The following is an 18,258-nucleotide window of genomic DNA, read 5'->3' on the forward strand; positions in this document are numbered from 1 at the left end:
GGGAGTGGCGGGAGCATGCCAGTCCGGGAAAAGGCGGGACGCACTGGAAAAGCTGGTTGGGTGTCTGTTTCAGTGGTAACTGGGGAATCACTGCAGGGTTATCAGCGCAGCTTCAGGGAAATAACCCACAGCGGAGTCAGAACTCATGGGCCAGGCTGAGCTGGGGGACCCGGGTAACAAGAGACAACCCCCTACCGGCCCAGCCACAGGGCATAAGGAGCGAGCGCTGTCTGGATGTGTCTGCGAAGCCCCCCAGGCACACACGTACAGACACACGCATCATCCCTGAAGCTCAAAGCGGCTCCCGCTGCCCAGCTCTATCTTCAATGCCCCACCCCAAGGCAAGGCTGTTGTTCTCGGAAGTAACAAAGCCACTCCTAAAATATTTTCTACACCCCTCCTCTGGCTTGCCCTATCTGCCTTGAGACATCTGACCTCCCGCCTGGCTTAGCCAATGACACATGCTAGGATCAGTACGATGCGGTAGCTCCCTTCCCACACCAAACAATGTCACCTGCCTGAGCAGGCCTGTGAGGCGCCAAGTGGGAAGCAGGAACCACGGGAGAGGTCAGTAGCTTCACTGGTCTGAACTAAGACAGTGGTTCTTAAGGCATCAGAATCTCCTGGGGAGTTTTTAAAACACACCATGGTGGTTCCAATCCCCAGAGAGCTGGGGTGGCCTGGGCTTCAGTGCAGCTTACAATGCAGCCCCAGGTGGAAACCAGTTCTTTGAGGAAAGAGTTCAACCTGCGGACTCCAAGATGGCCTCGAGTCTAACGGCACAGACGAGCGGCCGCAGCAGACTGCAGCCAGGATCTCCGCCTGAGACGCGTGGCCGAGGCAATACCACCCCCTGCTCCCTCGCTCAGCTCTTCTACAAGTCTCCAGGAGCAAAACAGGCCTCTAAACCACCAAAGAAACACCAGAAAAGCCACACACTTAACTCGCGGCTCAGGCCCTCTGCACCCCTCACTCTCCCTCTGGACTCAGGACTCCCCACCCGGGTCGTGTGGTCTGCCTGAGCGCCACCCCGCTGGAGGCAGGCGCACTCACAGCATCGAGCAGCAGCAGGACAACCCCGCCAAGCATAGGTTTAAACCCACCCATCTACGTCTCAGACAAGCGCCTGGGACCACGCCACACACAGGCTGCTCCAGGGACGCTCGGGCTGCCTGAGAGGGGACATAACAAACACGCAGCTCAGATTCGGACCCGCTCTGGGGCAGCACTGCCCCTGGGCGTGCCGTACCGGCCCAGCCCCAATGGACAAAGAGCAACGGTGAGGAAAAGACTGGAAAACTGGGCTTTTTGTGCCAAATCCATGACCCCTAATCAATCCCCCTGTCACTGAGAAGGGCCTGGCCAACACAGATGCTGCCTATGATCAAGGAAGGACAATCGCACGCCTCGTCATCTATGTGCAAACATGTGAGAAAGGCTGTGTGCACGTTTTTTTAAAACAGCCACCCAAATGATTCAGTTTATAAGTTTTCGGTGCATAAAAGTGAGACTGTGTGACTGAAATGCACTTAAATATGACAAGGGTGACACACCCACATGAAGACAGAACTGGAGAAGGGCGCAGGGCTCCTGCAGCTGGCGCCAGGGGCCCTGCCAGGCAAGCCCGGTCTGCGGGGGCACTCCCCCGCCCCAGAGCGTCCCCTGTGGGCGGCAGTCCTCTGGCCAGCTGCCGCCTACCTTTGGCATGAAATGTCCAGCCCCTCCGCCAGTACTCCTGCAGCTGGACCCGCTCCTGCTGCCCGAGGCTGCAGACCTCACTGTAGAACTGCCGCTCGATGTGCACGTAGGCCGCTGGGATGGCGCCCGCCACCCCCTTGGCCCCGAAGAAACCGTTCACCTCCGGGGAGGCCAGCAGGATCTGGTACTCAGCCCGCGTGCCCAGGACCAGGTCCATGTAGGCCTGGGTCAGGTTGAAGTAGCCGGTGGTAAGGTAGACCCTGGCGCCGCGCTCAGCCTCTGTCAGCAGGGTCTCGGTGACAATCTCGTCGATCTGGATCTCGAAGGGCTTCATCTGTATCAGAGGGTAAATCCAGGTGTCGGGGGCTGGCCTCCGGTCACCAGCGGCTGCTGCGTCTTCCTGGGTCAACAGGGAGTCGCTGTGGAAAGTCTGGGCATGCAGCGCTTGCTGGCGGGCCCGGGCCGAGCTGACCACACCCATGACCCGCTCGTTGGCTGCCTTGCAGTATGCAGCCCGGTCACCTGGAGAGAGACATGGGGGTGGAGGGTGAGGGAAGAGAAATAGAGGCTCTGGCGTCCTGCCCAGCCCAGGGATCACGATGGGCAGGCAGACGCCACAACGCACTGAACACGTTTCGACTGCGCACAAGGCATCATGCCCCGAGCGAGGCTTTTCTGCGTGTGTGAATACCCAAGACGGGGCCTCGCCGCAGGGACGTGTCATCCACAGGCTTCAGAACAGGCCAGGCTAACGGGAGGTGACGGAAACCGGGAGGAAACGCTTGGGGGCAAGGGACACAAGGGGGTGTCCGAGAGCCAAGCACTGTAAGCACAGACACAAGCCGCATGCCCGTAACTGTTGTTTGCTGTGCGTGTGACGCTTCAGTGATGTCTATCAATCAAGACACCGGAGAGTATAACCAGAGGAGAGAGCCACACAGAGCCGCTACAGAACCAGCACAGCTGAGTGGGAAAGCTCCCCGTGGGTGGGGACAGGGCAGGAGAGGCCTCTGAGGGCCGAGTGTGAACGCACAGGCTCGGGGCCCCTCGTATTTACAAGAGGCAACGAGCAGCGGTCCAGACATACTAAAGAGAAAGAAATGACTGTGAGTTATCGTTAGATGAGATAAGCACCCAAGACATTAGCGGGGGAACAGTACGAAACGGGAAAATATCAACAGTGTCCAAAGTTGATTCTCTGAGAAGACCGATCAAACGGCCAGCCTTTGGCGAGGCTAACCATGAAGGAAAGAATGGCCGCCCCGGGCGTCCCCGCTCGCTCACACGGGGACCGGGTCACACGCCTGAGTGCCTCCCGGGGCTGGGCTACCGAACAAAGAGAAGCAGCGGCCTGTGCACAAACCCGTCCTTCCTAACGCCAGCAGCCACCAGGGCAGCAGGCGGCCGCCTTCCACACGCCGTCTCAGGCTGAGTGTCCCCTGCACCTTCTGAGCCCAGCCACCCCCATGTCACCCGAGCACGCTCTCCTCCCTGAACGCGGGGACCTTTTCTCTGCACATTCATGCCCAGCCTAGCGAGTCAGACTGGGGTCGGTGACGTTTTCTGTGGGCCAGAGAGTAAACATTTTAAGCTTTGGGACCAAAAGGCAAAATCGAGGATGATATATAGGTACTATTTTAGATAACGAGAGAAAGATTTCCATCATTTTTTTATTGAGGAAATCCAAACAATAATGGTAATGAGCATCCAGGCTAGTGGCAGGCATACTAGGCCCACAGACGCCCTGGCCCCCGGGACAGGCTCCCACCAGGCGTCCCCACTTAGACCTTCTCCCTCTAGACTGGGCCCCAGGAGGCTCTCCTCACACAGTCGGGTTTAACCCCTTCCCCACACTGCTGACACTTGCAGATTCACCAGGCCTTGCTGGCGGCGGTCAGGAAGTCCCCACCGCAGGAATCACAGGATGGCGAACGCCCAGGATGCGAGCTGCCAGGACTGGCCCATCTCCAACGAGCAGAGCTAAGGGCTCTCCATTTCACTTTCCAGGCAGGAGGCCACAGACCTCAATGGAGCTGAGAGGCACCAAAGCCTCCTTGCGACAGAGGAAAGCAGGCCCCAGGAAGGCAGTCACCACGCAGCTGCTTCCTGTAGGTACAGGGCCTGCTCACGGCTCGCCCGCCCAGGCGCACAGGCCCAAAGCCCACGCTCTCACCTTCTCGGGCGGGCTCCTTCACTCGTAGAGCATGACTGACAGCCAGTGAGTCACCTCTGTCTGGCTTCAGTGACAAATGCAGAACAGGGCTCTGCCAGCCAAGTCTCCCAAGCCTGGTGGCAAGGCCACCGGCAGCATGCTTGCCTCCGCCCTGGCCCCTACACACACACACGCTAAGGAGGGGGCAGAGCCCAGGGCCCTACCTTTGTAAGGATGCACCATACCCTCCACCACCTGCACCGTGTCATCCCCCTGCAACTGCAGGGACACGTCCCCCACGGCGTCCACCAGCTCCGTGAAGAAGTCCGCGATCTCGGGACAGTCCTGCAAGAACACGTAGCGGTCCTGGCGGTTGGTGAAGTAGGAGTCACTCAGGTTGGCGCTGCAGGGAGGAGAGAAGCAGGTGAGGACTCAGGCAAGAGGGGGCACAGCAGGTCCCGGTGATCCAGGTCTCGGGTGAGCTAGCACAAGCACGGTGGTGACACCCCGGACCAGGATGCAGCAGCAGCAGCAGCCAGTGGACAATCAGCTACTAAGCATGACCACTCAGAAGACACAGGCGAGAGTGGCACTAAGGTGACATGACAGAGTGGACGGCAAAGCCCCTCCCCTCACAGAGCTGCCCATCAGCTGAGAAGAAATGCAGACACGTACGACGTGAACCGCCCACGGGACTGGCTACCAGTGCCTGCGTTTCAGAATCGAAACGGCCTAGGTCTCCAGCCCGGTCCTGTCTGTTTTCCCTTCTGTTTTGCTGGCTCTGCCTGACGAAGTTACTCGTGCTCTCTGAGCCCCGGTTTCTCGTGTAAAAAGTGAGGGAACTACCACCCACGGCCAGTGTGAGAATCGCACTGAGACGGGCACACGGGGGACTGGGCATGGCGGCTGGCGCACAGCAAGTGCTCAGCAGACCCTGCCTTTTATTTTCTACAATGAAGAAAAACGCAATTTTATTATTTTTTTTTATCCCCGTTCCCCACCCCATCCCTTTGGCAACCATCAGCTTATTCTCTGCACCTACGGGCTCGTTTTGTTTTTGCATTTGCTTGGGTTTCTGAGATTCCGTACAAAGTGAGGTCATACGGTGTCTGTCTTTCTCCATCTGACTTATTTCACTTCCCATAAGCCCTCTGGGCCCACCCACACTGTCACAAATGGCCAGGTTTCATCCTTTCCTACAGCTGAGTGACATTCCACAGCACATACGGACCACATCTTTACCCATTCATCTCCCAACGGACGTCGACACTGCTACTGAATCTTGGCCACCCTGGCTGTGTTTCAATCACCCTGTGTGAGCTTCCGGCCGCCACGCAGATGCCGTGGAAGACCGAGAGTGTGAGGCAGGCAGACTGAAAACACACGAGCAGGCTCTCGAAGGCCCAGGGAGGCGGCTTTCCCCTTCTGTCCTGCTGATTTCCGCCCTGGAGCACATTGAGGGGAGGTGCCGGCGGAAGGAGGCGTGCTCACCCGCTCAAGATGACACTGTTGTCAAAGAGGTACACTTTAATGTGCTGGAGGCCGATGGTCTCATTGAGGCGCTCCGGGACCAGGAGCCGGAGCAGGCCGCGGAGGTCCGGGGTGTGGAAGAGGGAGACCCGGACCTGTTCCGGGAACCTCTGCAGGAGTGGCAGCAGCATCGTGCGAGAGTTCTTCCGACCTGAGCACGGGGTGAGCAGCAGAGACAAACAGGCGATTCACGCCAGGAAAATACGGCTCCGGGAAGGGCGGACCACCCACCGCGGGCCCATGGCCACCCATGCTGCCCGTGCAGGTCGGCCAGCCGTCTGCTGTTTCTAGCCAGCGACCCATTTGGGACACCACCACGCCTCGGGGCAGGACCAATGTGACCAGGTGGCAGACACCTGCTCTTTGACCGACTGGCACCCACTCCCCCAACTCCTGCAGGTACCACCCCACCCTGCTCTTACATTCTGCTCTGGATGAAGACGAATCTACCCACCAGGAGCCCGCACCCCTAGGAGGGGTATGCACCAGACCTGGGCTAGACTGGTGTGCACACTTGGAGCCCCTGAGCGGTGACAGGCAGCTCTGGTCTGACCACCAGGGAAGCAGACTCTTCCAATGGACAAGTGTCATGGTGAGCAGGGCCTGGCCATTAGAGGCCACCTCACAGAGCCTGAGACTGAGGCCAGCCCAAAAGAAGGAAGGCCAGGACACGGGTCCTGATGACATATTTAAACTCCGAGTCATGACCCACCCGAGGCGGGTCAATCATGGGAGTCGGAAGAACTCTCTCTGCCTACGTTGTCGCTAGCTGGGCTTGCAGCCGTGTGCTGCAGGAGGGACCCGAGCTCAGATAGTCTTGGTCCCGGGCCGGTAACAGCCCCCACTGTGCCTGAGGGCAGGAAGGTCAAGTGTGATCCCTTCACGGGACCTGGAAGAGGGGGGCGCACGGGGAGCACACCAGACCCACCTCGTGATCCCCGTGTGAAGTCCAAAAGAATGGACACCTTAAGGTCTGAAGGGAACTTCGCTTGGAGTGACTTTTCCAGAGTGCTTTCCAGGCAATCCACCTACCAAGAGAACCCCAAAAGAACAGAAGTGTTGAGGTCCAAAAAGGGATTACATATGAAAAATTAATCAGCCCGCCCGCTAACGCCCCGCTTTGAACACACAGCCCCACTAACGCGAAACTTCTTCATCGGAGGCAGGAACCAGAAGACACTGCCCGACGCCCCTCTCCAGCCCGGACCCTGCCACTGTAAGGCACCAGCTCCCACACACGTTTCAACAGGTAACCCTCACAGACACATGACAACTGGTGCCACCTCAGGGAGAGAACAGCAAATATCAGTCAGATGGAAGAATCCAGGACACAGCCTGCCCACCGGCTCGTCTCCAGGACCAACGGGCACCCACCCTGCAGCTAAGAGTATCTCCCGGAAACGGGGAGGCCCCGCCTCACAGAGAAGAGGGGGAAGCACTTGCTCTCAGCAACCATCCCTCTTGCTCTCTACGCCCCAACCCGGCACCGCCCAGCTCCTACCTGCGGCTTTCTAAACGGGGTGAACCAAGAACAGCGCCTCCTATGGGCAACGCGTCCATGTCACTACCCCAGAGCGGACAGCCACCAGGGAGCCTGAGACAGCGCGACTCATTCACAGTCACGCCAGCTCCACCTGCAGACGCTGCCCGCACACCAGGACCTGCGCCGACTCAGACTGTAGGGAGCGCACACTGTCCAAACCTGGTGACTTCTCCTCCTCCCCACCCCTGCCTGTCCCACCGTAGGTGATGCATATAGCATGACAGCAAGTCCAGGTGGAACAAGGCTGGCCAGCCCCACCTGCACTCTAGTCCAGTACGAGGTCAGAAGACCCTTCCTGGAAAGGGCCAGACAGTAAACATTCTGGGCTTCGTGGGCCAGATGGTGTCTGTCACAACCACAGTTCCGCCACTGCAGCAAAAAACCAGCCCCAGACAAAACATGAAGGAAGGAGAGCGGTCATGTTCCCATAAAGCTTTATTTAGGGACGGAAATTTCAATCTCACAGGCTTTTCATGTGGCACAAATATCATTCTTTTGTTTTTTTCCCAATCATTTGAAAATGCAAAAACCAACCTTAGCTCATAGGCCATACAAAAACAGGTGGCAGGCCAGACCTGGCAAGCCCTGGACTGGCAGACTGAGCAGGCTAGGGACCCTGGTGCTGGGTGAAGGGGGCACTGGCCAGCAAGGCCAGCAGGCCCAGCATAAGACCTCTGCACTCCCTCCTCCCTCACGGGTCCCCCTGACAGGCGCCGGTGTCCGGGCAACGAGAACAAGAGCTGACCGTGAGCCAGGGCCAAGGAAAGGCCGCTCTCTGCCAACGTCACGGCGCTGTGCAGTGTGAGGCTCTGAGGTGATTTCCCCGCCTCAAACCTTACCAGCTCCTGTTCCAAAGGACCTGTCCCCAGGTAGAGGGACGCCATCACGACCCGCCTCTTGGCTACTTTTATCTGCCCCTGAAAGAGAAGAGACAATTCAAAATTCGCAACCATCATTTTCATAATCCACTGAGAAAATAAAGTCCTTTGACCTTGAAGGCAAATAACACTGCAAGCTGAAGTATTCTACATCTTTGCCAATATTTAAAGCAAGCCTGACAGGTATATGGTAACCTACCAAATCAGGACCCACAACCCTGATTTAAAATACTCAGCCTGAAAGTAAAACAGGATCTAACTGTACAAGACACAATGCAGCCACCAAAGGCAGGGAGGCGAGCTGTACGCACTGACCCGGAATGTCTGTGCTGCATGCTGAGAGACCAGAGCGAGTCACTAGGCAGGAGGCAAGCCGCCCTCCCTCCGTCCACACCCCAGCCCGCACGTGTGTGTGCAGAGCACGCAGGACGCACATGAAGCTGCCAAGAGGCCAGGAGCGGAGCCGGAGGCGGAGAACGCGGACGCAGACAGGCGATGCCCCCGCCCCATGTGCGCAGCTGGAGTTTTAGGAGGAGCATGTACATCACTCCTGAAATGCACACACACAGGTGTCCGGACACACAAACAGCATTTGGAGATGACACACTACACTACTCCTGACAGCCGGTGTCCTCTCCCTAGGCCTGCTCCAGCCACTGAAGGACAGCTAACTCCATCTCCAGAAGTCGAAGCAGCCCCACCCCAGAGGAGGTGGCAAGGGCAGAAGGAGCAGCAGCACTGCCCAAGGTCGAGCTCTCGACAGACACACAGGAGCGCAAGGCCCCGTGAGGGAGGATGGCAGAGAGTGTGGCATCACCTCCTTTCCTAGCGAGAAGCGATGCCACAGACGCCGCAGCCGTGGCCCCGCACTGTCAACAGGAGAGAGACATCTCGACTACGTGAACACGCCACAGAGAAAAGGCCTGCGTACCCGAGAAACGAAAGAACCTCCCGAGTCTCCTTCGTTATTTATGAAGATGGACGCTTATGGGGAAAGTGATTATGAAGAAAAGAAGAAAAAAAGAAAGGAAAACAACAAACGGGGTACAGGGCGGTTCGGTTCAGGCGACGCGGCTACCTGACTGCTGTGGGACACAGGTCTTCCGGCGCAACCTTGGCTGTAGCGACGGCACAGGGACCAGGCCGACCCCAGCGCTGCACAGTCCCCAGGGAACACAGGCCGCTCTGTGTCCCGGGAAGAAACACATGCCCCTCGGTGCAGCGTGTGCCCACGAGCGGGAGGCCGTGGCTGCTGCCTGGTCTGCCGGGCCCCTCAGGCCTTTCCTGGCTTCCACGGCGCCGCCCCTCCCCAGGCAGCTGTGCACGTAGCCTGGCCTCCTGGCCAAGGGATCACCGTGTAAAGACTCAGTCACGCACCCGCTGCTGTGGCCAGGACACTATGAACCTCCTTTGAAAAACCTGTTTCCTCGAGCCAAGCAGAGAACCCGGTAGGAGCAAAGAGCAAACGGCCTCAGCATCAGCTCTACACAAGCGAGGAGGCACGGGACAAACGAGCAGGGCAGGGAAGTGAGGGAGAGGCAGAGTGCATGCGTGCACACGCACACACACACGCACGCACACACGAAGCCATTCTGGAATGAGCTAGCCAGAACTTAAGCTCGGTGAGGCTCACAGAACAACAGGGCAAAAGGAGACAAAATGCGCAGGCATTCACACGAACCAGACGGCGCCCAGTCTGCAGAAAAGTGACTCTCGCCAGAGCTCCCCACGCCCCGGCGTTCTGCCCGTCTGCCCTCGCCATACCTTAATTCTAACATCATTGTTAACATGAACTCAGAGAGTTCATGCTAATAAAAATTAATTAGCAATGAATTACTTCATTCCAGTTAGCAGTTTAACTACGAATCACTAGGCACGGCATGAACACTTGAGTGACGTATTGAAAGCTAAACTCCACAAATGCAAAGTTTAGCATTTCTGCCAGCAGAGAGAAGGCACAAACATTAGACAGAAAAGAAGCAGAGTTTATAAGGCCACATTTTCCAGTTATCTGTAAATGCCTCTTCATGAACGATAGGCTCCCGGCCACTTCCTACATATTGAATCCCATCCGCGGCTCATTTGGCTTTTGGGTCTTTATTTCCTGCACATTACTTCTACCAACATGATGCTGCTTGCTTTGGAGGTGTTTGCAGAGGCAGAGGCCTAGCGTGCCCTGGCTAGGATCCGCCTCGTTTCCTCCCAGACATCTTCAGCAGGGATGCGCCGTGCGGCGCACGGCCCTCACTGACCGCCCGTAGTGGGCTACGTCTCCAACACAGAGCGAAGGGAGCAATCTGTCCCTCGAAACCAAACTTCAGGGCCCGACCCTCCCGGCCCCCATGTTTGGGGTCCCTCTACACTAGCCACGCAGAGGGCTATTGCTCAGGGCTCACTCAGCTCAGCCACCTCTGAGGCAGAACCCACAGGGAAAAGCCAAGCAGCCATCAAAAACTTTCCAAGCAGAAGGTACTTCTGCCCAGGACTCGCCCAACCTTCTGCCCAAAGCCTATAACTCAGATGTCCACCGAGCGCGCACGCTCTCGCTCTCGCTCTCGCTCTCGCTCTGTCTCTCTCTGTCTGTCTCTGTCTCTCTCTCTCTCTTTCTCAGACACCACTTACCTTCATGAGCTCAAAAAACTCTGCGGGAGAAGACAGCACCCTGACGTGAGAGCTGGAGACTCCAAACTCTGGAACCAGGTTTCTGATCCACTGGAACCTGTGCACGCTCTCTGGACACAGGCAGCAAGGAGGGGAGGTGACCTGGGGGACAGCTGGGGACAGCAAAGGAGCCAACAGCAGCCATGGTGACCTGGTTCAAGAGACATGCAAAGGGTCATACTTCTCAAATACTTCCTCGGAAGTCTCTCTCAGCTACTGGGAGAGAAGAGGGCATTTTTTGGTGGGCCAATTTCGGATTTTCTAGACCATTTTCAGTGAGCCCAACCCAAACTCTGCACAAAGGTGTTTCCTTCGGTCCTAACTAGCTGAATAACTTGAGAAGTGCAACCCTATGAATAGCCCCAAACAGTAAGTCAATTCCAAACAAGCCCAGGTGTACGGCAGCCACAGATCAACTCGCAGAGGCTGCTCCTAACGAACCCGCCTGAAGGCCCCCTGGAATGAGGGCAAGTCTAGTATAACCCCGATGACTGCAACCCGGACCCCCCCCCCGCCCCCCACCGCTGCATGGCTGAAGAGACAGGGCTTTCACTTAGGGAAGGACCCAGAAAACTTTCTCTTTAATACTCAGATACAGAGAGAAAAGCTGGAGAAGGAAGAGGGTGAGGAAGGGGAGATCATCTCAAGTGGTGCCAGCAGTGACACCACTTCCCCACTGGACACATCCAGCACGGGGCCGACCATGAGAAGCTGCAGCCTGACTCTGCCATCTTGAGTCTGAGACCAAAGCCCATGGGCCCTGCCTGGAGCCACATCTCTGCTGCCCTGCAGGACTGGGGAGGGGGTGGGGCTTCAGGGCCAGAGCCCACTCAAACCCGCCCTGGTCTGAATTCCTGCAAACTGCAAGCTGCAGTAGGAAAACCCTGTGCGGGACCTGCCACCACGGCTTCATGGGGGACTCAGGAGAGGATGCTTGAAGACCCAAGGCCCAAGGGCCACACGTCCAGGAAGATGATTTCATCCACTTGCCTCATGATACAGCGCTGACTCTTCCCAGGGCTGTACAGGGCCCCATAGAGACGGCAGACGGCACAGCTGTGCTGCCCACAAAGCCCAAGGGTCTCTCATGGCAGACTCGTTGCCTAGAAAACTTTAGTCAATGGTGGAAACTACCGGCTCCCTGGACCCTGGAAAGGCAGGGCCTCGCCCCGGGCCTCTGAGGGCAGAGGTGGGAAAGCAGCTGTCCTTGCCCGCAACCTTGAAAGGGACAATGACCACAGGCACAGCATCAGCTGGCTAAGTTTCTCTCGCTTCCGGGTAATGAGCAGCAGCTTGCAAATGACTGGCCCAGATGCTGAAGGAGAGTGTGGGCCTGGGTTTCCCGCACCGTAGGCCCCACCCTCACTGTGCTCAAGGCTAAATTCCAGGAGGAGGCGCCCTTCAGCCCAAAGGAAAACCACGAGACAACGGGAAACTGTGTGCCAACCTATCAATTTGAAGCCCCAAAGGGGGCCTGACGTCTCATGTTCATTAATTAAACATAGTCTATTTGAGGTGTAAAACCCCACGGCAGATCAAGTTGTCTCCCAGGCTCACAGCACTTATGATCTCTTAGACCATAAAAAAAAAAAGAGCAGGGTGTCTGTCACCTGCCGCCGCAGGCCAGTCAGACCCACGCATTCTTCATATGGGCCAAGAAGAGACTCAGAGCTCCCAAAAAGGAAGATGAGGAAACACCTCCTTGGCACATGCAGCCCAGGAGAGGGCAAGTGCCAACGTGGGCCTCCATCCAGGTCACCATGCGAGCACCTGTCATGCACCACAGAGGGCACAAACGAAGAGCTGGGCACAGCCCCTGCCTCCCACAGACCTGGCGGCCTCACAGGCTTACACACCTGAAATTATCTGAGAGCGACACGAGAGGAAATGCTGAAATTAAGGATCAAAATATAAAGTCATGTGCTTTGAGTGATCAAGGGGAGCGGGTGACACCTGAGCTACTGGAGGCTTAGCGACACCCTGCCTTCCAAAGAGCTCTGAACACCTGGTAAGATCCAGGTGGGGCGGGGCACTCCGGGCGAGCAGGTGTGAGCAGGAACTGGCCAAAGCCCCCGGCGCCAGAAAAGCCCAAGAGGGTCTCGACAGACGGTTCAGGCGCCTACGAAGATGTCAGGTCCACGGCCACGTTCACCCTGCCTGGGGGAGAGGCAGGCCCGGACAGAATGAGCCTGGCCCATCGAATCCGTGTGCCAACACACTGGCTGCTGCTGGAGGGCCCGGCCTCGCCATGGAGACCCGGCCCTCTGTGGCGACTTCAAGACCCAAAGAGGAAGGTGCTTTGAAAGGGTGCAAAGCCTTTTCTAAAGGCCCCATGGTGACGGCACGGGCTGAGAAACCGCAGCCAGACTGGTGACACTCAGACCTAATTGGAGCACCTCCACGGGGGACACCAGCAGCGTCCCCCATCCTGGGTGCGTGCCGCTGGCTTCTCCAGAGCCTGTTCAGGGACACGTGTGTTTCTTCCACCTCAGTGAGAAACCCATGGGGGTCAGTTCCCACCTTCCAGAGGTCACTTCTGGGAACCTTCCCTGTGCTGGCAGCAGCCCTGACTGCACAGGAGCCCGGGCCGCAGGACCCCCGTCACTGCCGGGTCTCCTAAGCGACCTGACGTGGCTCTGTGGAGCCGGGAGCTGGCGACATCACACTCCCATTCAGAGAACTAAGCAGCACGCGGGTCTACATCTAGACCTGGGCCCCTGAGTCACCCTCTCCGGGTACCATCCCGGTTCCAGTTACAGGGAGGAGGAAGTGGCGCGCTGAGACCCGGCCTCTCCCTACTCAGCACATCAGGGACCTTGAGCAAACGGGGCACGGCAGCACTGGACAGCCCTCAGCTAGCAGTGCAGGCAACGACGGAACCAACCATGCAAACCGCCTCTCAGCCTGCAATTCTAAAGGTGAAGGGGGGCTGCACCCCCCAAAAGGGCAGGCTCCGGCGCCCACAGGACCCCCGGCTCTGGGCGGAGGCCCACGCTTACGGCTTCTCGGGGAACCTGCCGACAGAGCCCCTGAACCGGGGATGGGGCTGCACCTAGGCGCCGAGGACCCCGGCCTGAGGCCCCATTCTTCCTCCCAGAGGGGGCCTGGAGAGTGGGGTGAGAAGATGGAAGGTGGGGGTGCTTCGGGGTGCAGTGAGTATGAAGGGAGGGGTGCAGAGGGGCGAGCGGTTCCCTCCCACCGTCTCTAGGAGGAACCCGCGCTGAGCCGCCTTGACTAAGGACGGCGTGCACTGATGCTCTTGTCCCTGAGCCCTGGACTGGGGCCAGGAAGCGAGGCCAGTGGAAGCCTACCTGGCCCTAGACAGGACGATGCAGCCAAAGAGCCAGCGGCTGCGGGGATGCCCTGGAGCACGGCTTCTCATGAAGGGAGGCTCGGGGGACTAGAGGGCACTTCAAGGCCAGTTTTCCATTTCACCCAACTTTTTGGAGCTGCCTGTGCTCCATGGTAAAACATGGCCACGCCTTGCGTCTTCCCTTTGCCTGGAAGTGCATCAATGTGCCTGCAGGTGCCACCGAGCTCCCTCCTGGTCAGAGCAGAGAGGCCAGTAAGGAAAGGCCAACATCAGACCATCACACCTGGGGCTACAGCTCCCCTTCAGCCGCTGCACAGCCTGGCAGGGCCAGAGGCCTCAGGCCTGCTTCCTCTGGGCGAGGCCCGGGGGACACAAGGAAGCAGGCCAACCTCCTAGGCTTTTTCAGAATAGGACACGTGGGGCTCTGAACATGGAATGAAGCGCCACGGTGGACAGACAGGGCAGGAGCCGAGGTCTGTTTTGTACACGGGCGTGAATCAAGTGCCCCCCGCCGCAGGCTGAGCCGTGGTCTCACGCTCCGTGAGCCCGCCTGGAACTATAAGATTCGCGGTACAGACTCTGTTGCTTGGGTCCCCTCCAAATCCGTACAAATGACAGAAGTTTTCAAAAGAAACTGAGCTTTCTGGATCGCCGTATTTTCAGAAACTACTTTTTAAGAAAAACCTACCCCTCCCCCGCCCAGTCACACACATTTAAACCTAAAAAAAAAAGGGGTTCTAATGAGAAAAGAGCAACAGTCATAACACTTCCTGAGAAAGGCTCAAGAAACTACGCGAAGGTAGCATACTTCCTGCTACCCAGGCGGCAGGCAGCCCTTCCTGACTAACGCAAGCCCTAACCCCCGGGCAGGGAAATGAGTGTGAATTCCCGTAGCTTACGGCAGACCAAGGCCCGCTGGAGTCCCACAAGAAGTCCGGCATTTGGCTACATGCTGACCAGATGACTCTCCTCCTGACTTGCCCAAAAGGAAGTCGATCACATCGAGGGGCCAGAAACAAAAAATATCTTTATGACCCACACTACACCTCGGGCAACCCAAAAGGCATCAAACAGCCTGACTTCCCAGCAGCCTTGAAAAAGGACACGTTTACATCACTCGGAACGCGTGTTTACAGAACACTGTCACCCCAGGTGGCTTCTGTCCCTCTGCCAGTACTCAACCCACCCACCAGCCCAGTTCGCCACCAACTACAATGCGTCCAGGGGGTGTGCATGTCAATATTAACTCAGTACAGTTACAACTTAAAAGTCAGTTGGCTGCAAATCTTATTTTAATTCCCTGCAAGATCGAATCTGAATTATTTGGGGAAACAATGCTTTGATTCGAAATATCCCCGCCACCCACCCACTCTACTGCTATAATAAACCAAGAGATGATTCTACTAAATAAACTTAACGAGTAAGGGGGACTGGGTCCCAGCATCATAGAATTCAAAGAAAAAGTAATTTCTGGAAATCTGGTGGTCCCTCAGAGCAGAAACTACTACCCGACTGAACAAGAGTATGTTGACCTGCCGTCACAACGTAAGAAAATCTAATTGCAAGAACAGTCTGCTAGTTATGTTCTCTCGTGTAATCAGGAAAGTTGGGACCCCCACCCACTCCACCCCCCCAACACACACACACACACCTAGAACAGAGAAAACAGGACCTGAGTTTCAAAAACAAAGATTTTTCTGCACATATAGCTCAAATTGAAAATAGGTGTTTTTTTTTTTTTTTGAAGGCCACAGAGAAAATATTTCCTTGTATGGAAGGTGAGCCCAATGTTATGAACTAACGCCCTCTTGACACATTTCCCACTTGGTCTCATCTACTCCAAATAACAAGTCAATTCTGCATAGTCTGATGACTCCGAAAAACCATCTGAAGTTTTTGGCCCCTGCCCAGCCCAGCTGCAGATCTGCCAGTCACTTGAACTCCTCCTGGACACTAGTTAAGACGGACCAAACTCGCCTTATCATCTTCCCCAAACCTTGTCCTTTCTTTGTTTTAGAGAAGCATGCCATCATCCACGCAGTTACCCAATCAGAAACATGACCTGCCTCCTCAGCACTACACAGGCCCCGATCAGAGCTGATTCTAATGCGACCCTCTCTTCTAGTCGCACAGTCCCTGATGTCATATAAGCCCCACCACCTCAGGCCGAGACCATTATCGAAATCTCAGAGTCACACAGAATCTCAGAGCCAGCTCCTCTCTCTCTCCCTTCCCTATTTAGTACCCTGTCACCTCCTGGAAATGGTGAGTACCTGAGGAACCTCAGAATCGCATTCTGTTGCTGCTACGATCATCAGCCCACATTGCTCACTATCTTTCCCTGAACACTTGCTCCCCCGTTCCTCACCTACCCTACTCCCAAACTTCAAAATGCAATTCCGACAGCATCTCCGCAAGAAAGCCTTCTGCGACTTCCAGGTGTGCCTCTTAGATACTGCCGTGGCTTTTTCTACCTTACTTTACTATTATTGTTGTTTATGACTCTGAGCATCTTAGGTTTTGTCTTTGTTTCCCAAGTACCTAGCAGAGCACAGCAGTGCTCTAGACAAGCACGCTGAATAAATGAATGAACCCAGCAGTCCAGAATGATGAGTCAGATGCCTGATTAAGAGAAAACGACAGTATTTCTGGCTCCCTAATTAGAAGTGATTTTAAGAAGAGTTATCTGTCACTTTGGCTGTCCCCACAACTAAAAAGAAACCACTACAGTAACAGAGCCGTTCCCTCGCCCCACTCCTCCCGCTAGCCACGAGAATTCACCAGGCACTGCAACAGTTGAGTCAGACTGGAGTGCTAAAATCTAAAATAATTTAAGCTCATGATTACACAGAACTATTATCAATGAATCAATGATCAGAGTTACAAGAAACCACATCATTCGGGGAATGAGGAATTGGGAGGTGCAACCGAACAACACAGAAGAAACGAAAGCCAGCAGCTAAGGGCGAGTGGCCACACAGACATGAGTAACCCCAAACACCAAGGCCGCAAAGAATCGAAAAAAAACCTGCAAACTGGAAAAAGCAAAAGAGTCAGAAACCTTCAGTACTGTAACAATACTGGTCAAAGCACAGGCATTATTTAAATTTAAACATAAATTTCATAATTTAAACATAAATTTCTGACCTTTGTGTTTGTGATCTCACTGAGTTTCTGGTTTAATTGTTGACCCAGAAAAACTCTCAACTTAATCAAAAATAATACTGTTTACAAAAAGGACCTTGGGAACTCAATTTGAGACTATCCAGACCGACACAATGCCCACCACCCCAATGTCCACTACCCCAACACGCACACACACACACACAACACTTAAGAGAAATATCTTTTTTAAAAGAATTTTTGAAGACTGCCCAACATCCTACAGTAATCAATTCCAGTGTTAAACAATGATTAATAATGAAGTGTTTTTCGTATAGTTTAAACACATCCAGGGAAATGACAAAATCGCCTAAACATCTCATCTTCAAGGAGAGATGACTTCTTGAAACTTTAAACCAAATTTCTCAGTAGTCTGATGCAAGGACCTAGAAGTCACCTGACTTCACTAACCACTGGAATGGACAGGTCTTTGCTAAGAACCCTCCGGAAAATGGAGAGGCCACCTCTTCTCCGCCCCCACTGTCACGGGGTTCACTGATGTGAGTCTTAAAAGCCTTTCTGATCAGTAGGCTTCCAAGAGTTCCGTCCTGCCCTGACTCTACCATCTAAAAGTTCCCCTAAATCAAACCTTCTGCTGAAAATCTTTCACTATCGCCCAGTATGTAGCAAGTTCCTCTCCATACCCAGAATCAGCACCCATGACTGGAGCACAGATCTCAGTACAAAAGGCCAGGGGGTCAAATCTCGCCCAAGTAGCACAGATAAAAATCTGAGACAATGCAAACTCCATGTAAGGATACAGTTCTAACTTTTTTTTTTTTTTTACGGATCATGTGTAAGGCTCCAATCTAATAATAGAACTATTTGCACACAAGAGAACTTTTTTTTTTTTAATCTTAGCAATAAGCGGCGGGCCTCTCGGGTCAGCATGTTCTTGGCAAATGTTTACTCTGAGAGACCACTGCCTGAACAAATTGCTTCAAAGTCTACTTCACCATTTACATAACTCACTTCAGTATTTTTCCAGAACACAGGCCCTTTGAAACGTGTAGAAGGGGGTTCGAGTGGTTCCTCTTCCTTGCCTGACTGACTCAGGATTGCTTCACAGCCCTCTCTGGCAGGATGTGAGAAATGCTGAAGGCACAGAATCCCAGCAGGGCTGATTCACGCCCGCCAGTCACCTCGCGGCCAGGATTACTTAAGGAAAAGACCCCTCCGAGCCCAGTGTCTCTCGCGACGAGACGCGCCAACGCTCCCATGCTGGGGGCCTAAGCAACACATGAGCTCGGCCCCCTCCCCTAGTGCACGCATAGCCCCCGGGTCAAGTGGAAGCGCGGCCTGTGGCCGGGCTCGCCTCGGG

The 18,258-nt window shown here is 55.3% G+C and overlaps 1 protein-coding gene across 1 annotated transcript in view; it reads right to left on the minus strand.

Moving 5' to 3' along the window:
* PGS1 (phosphatidylglycerophosphate synthase 1) overlaps positions 1 to 18,258 on the minus strand; it is a 34,989-nt gene that overhangs the window by 15,532 nt on the left and 1,199 nt on the right. Inside the window, exons 3-8 of the mRNA XM_025047111.1 lie at positions 10,424 to 10,613; positions 7,763 to 7,840; positions 6,309 to 6,408; positions 5,342 to 5,531; positions 4,075 to 4,253; positions 1,699 to 2,220 (exon numbers count right to left, since the gene is read on the minus strand). Of these exons, the coding sequence (XP_024902879.1) occupies positions 1,699 to 2,220; positions 4,075 to 4,253; positions 5,342 to 5,531; positions 6,309 to 6,408; positions 7,763 to 7,840; positions 10,424 to 10,613 (1,259 nt within the window). The remainder of the gene's footprint in view (positions 1 to 1,698; positions 2,221 to 4,074; positions 4,254 to 5,341; positions 5,532 to 6,308; positions 6,409 to 7,762; positions 7,841 to 10,423; positions 10,614 to 18,258) is intronic.

This window comes from Pteropus alecto, unplaced genomic scaffold (assembly GCF_000325575.1).
Source record: "Pteropus alecto unplaced genomic scaffold, ASM32557v1 scaffold134, whole genome shotgun sequence".
NCBI lineage: Eukaryota > Metazoa > Chordata > Mammalia > Chiroptera > Pteropodidae > Pteropus > Pteropus alecto.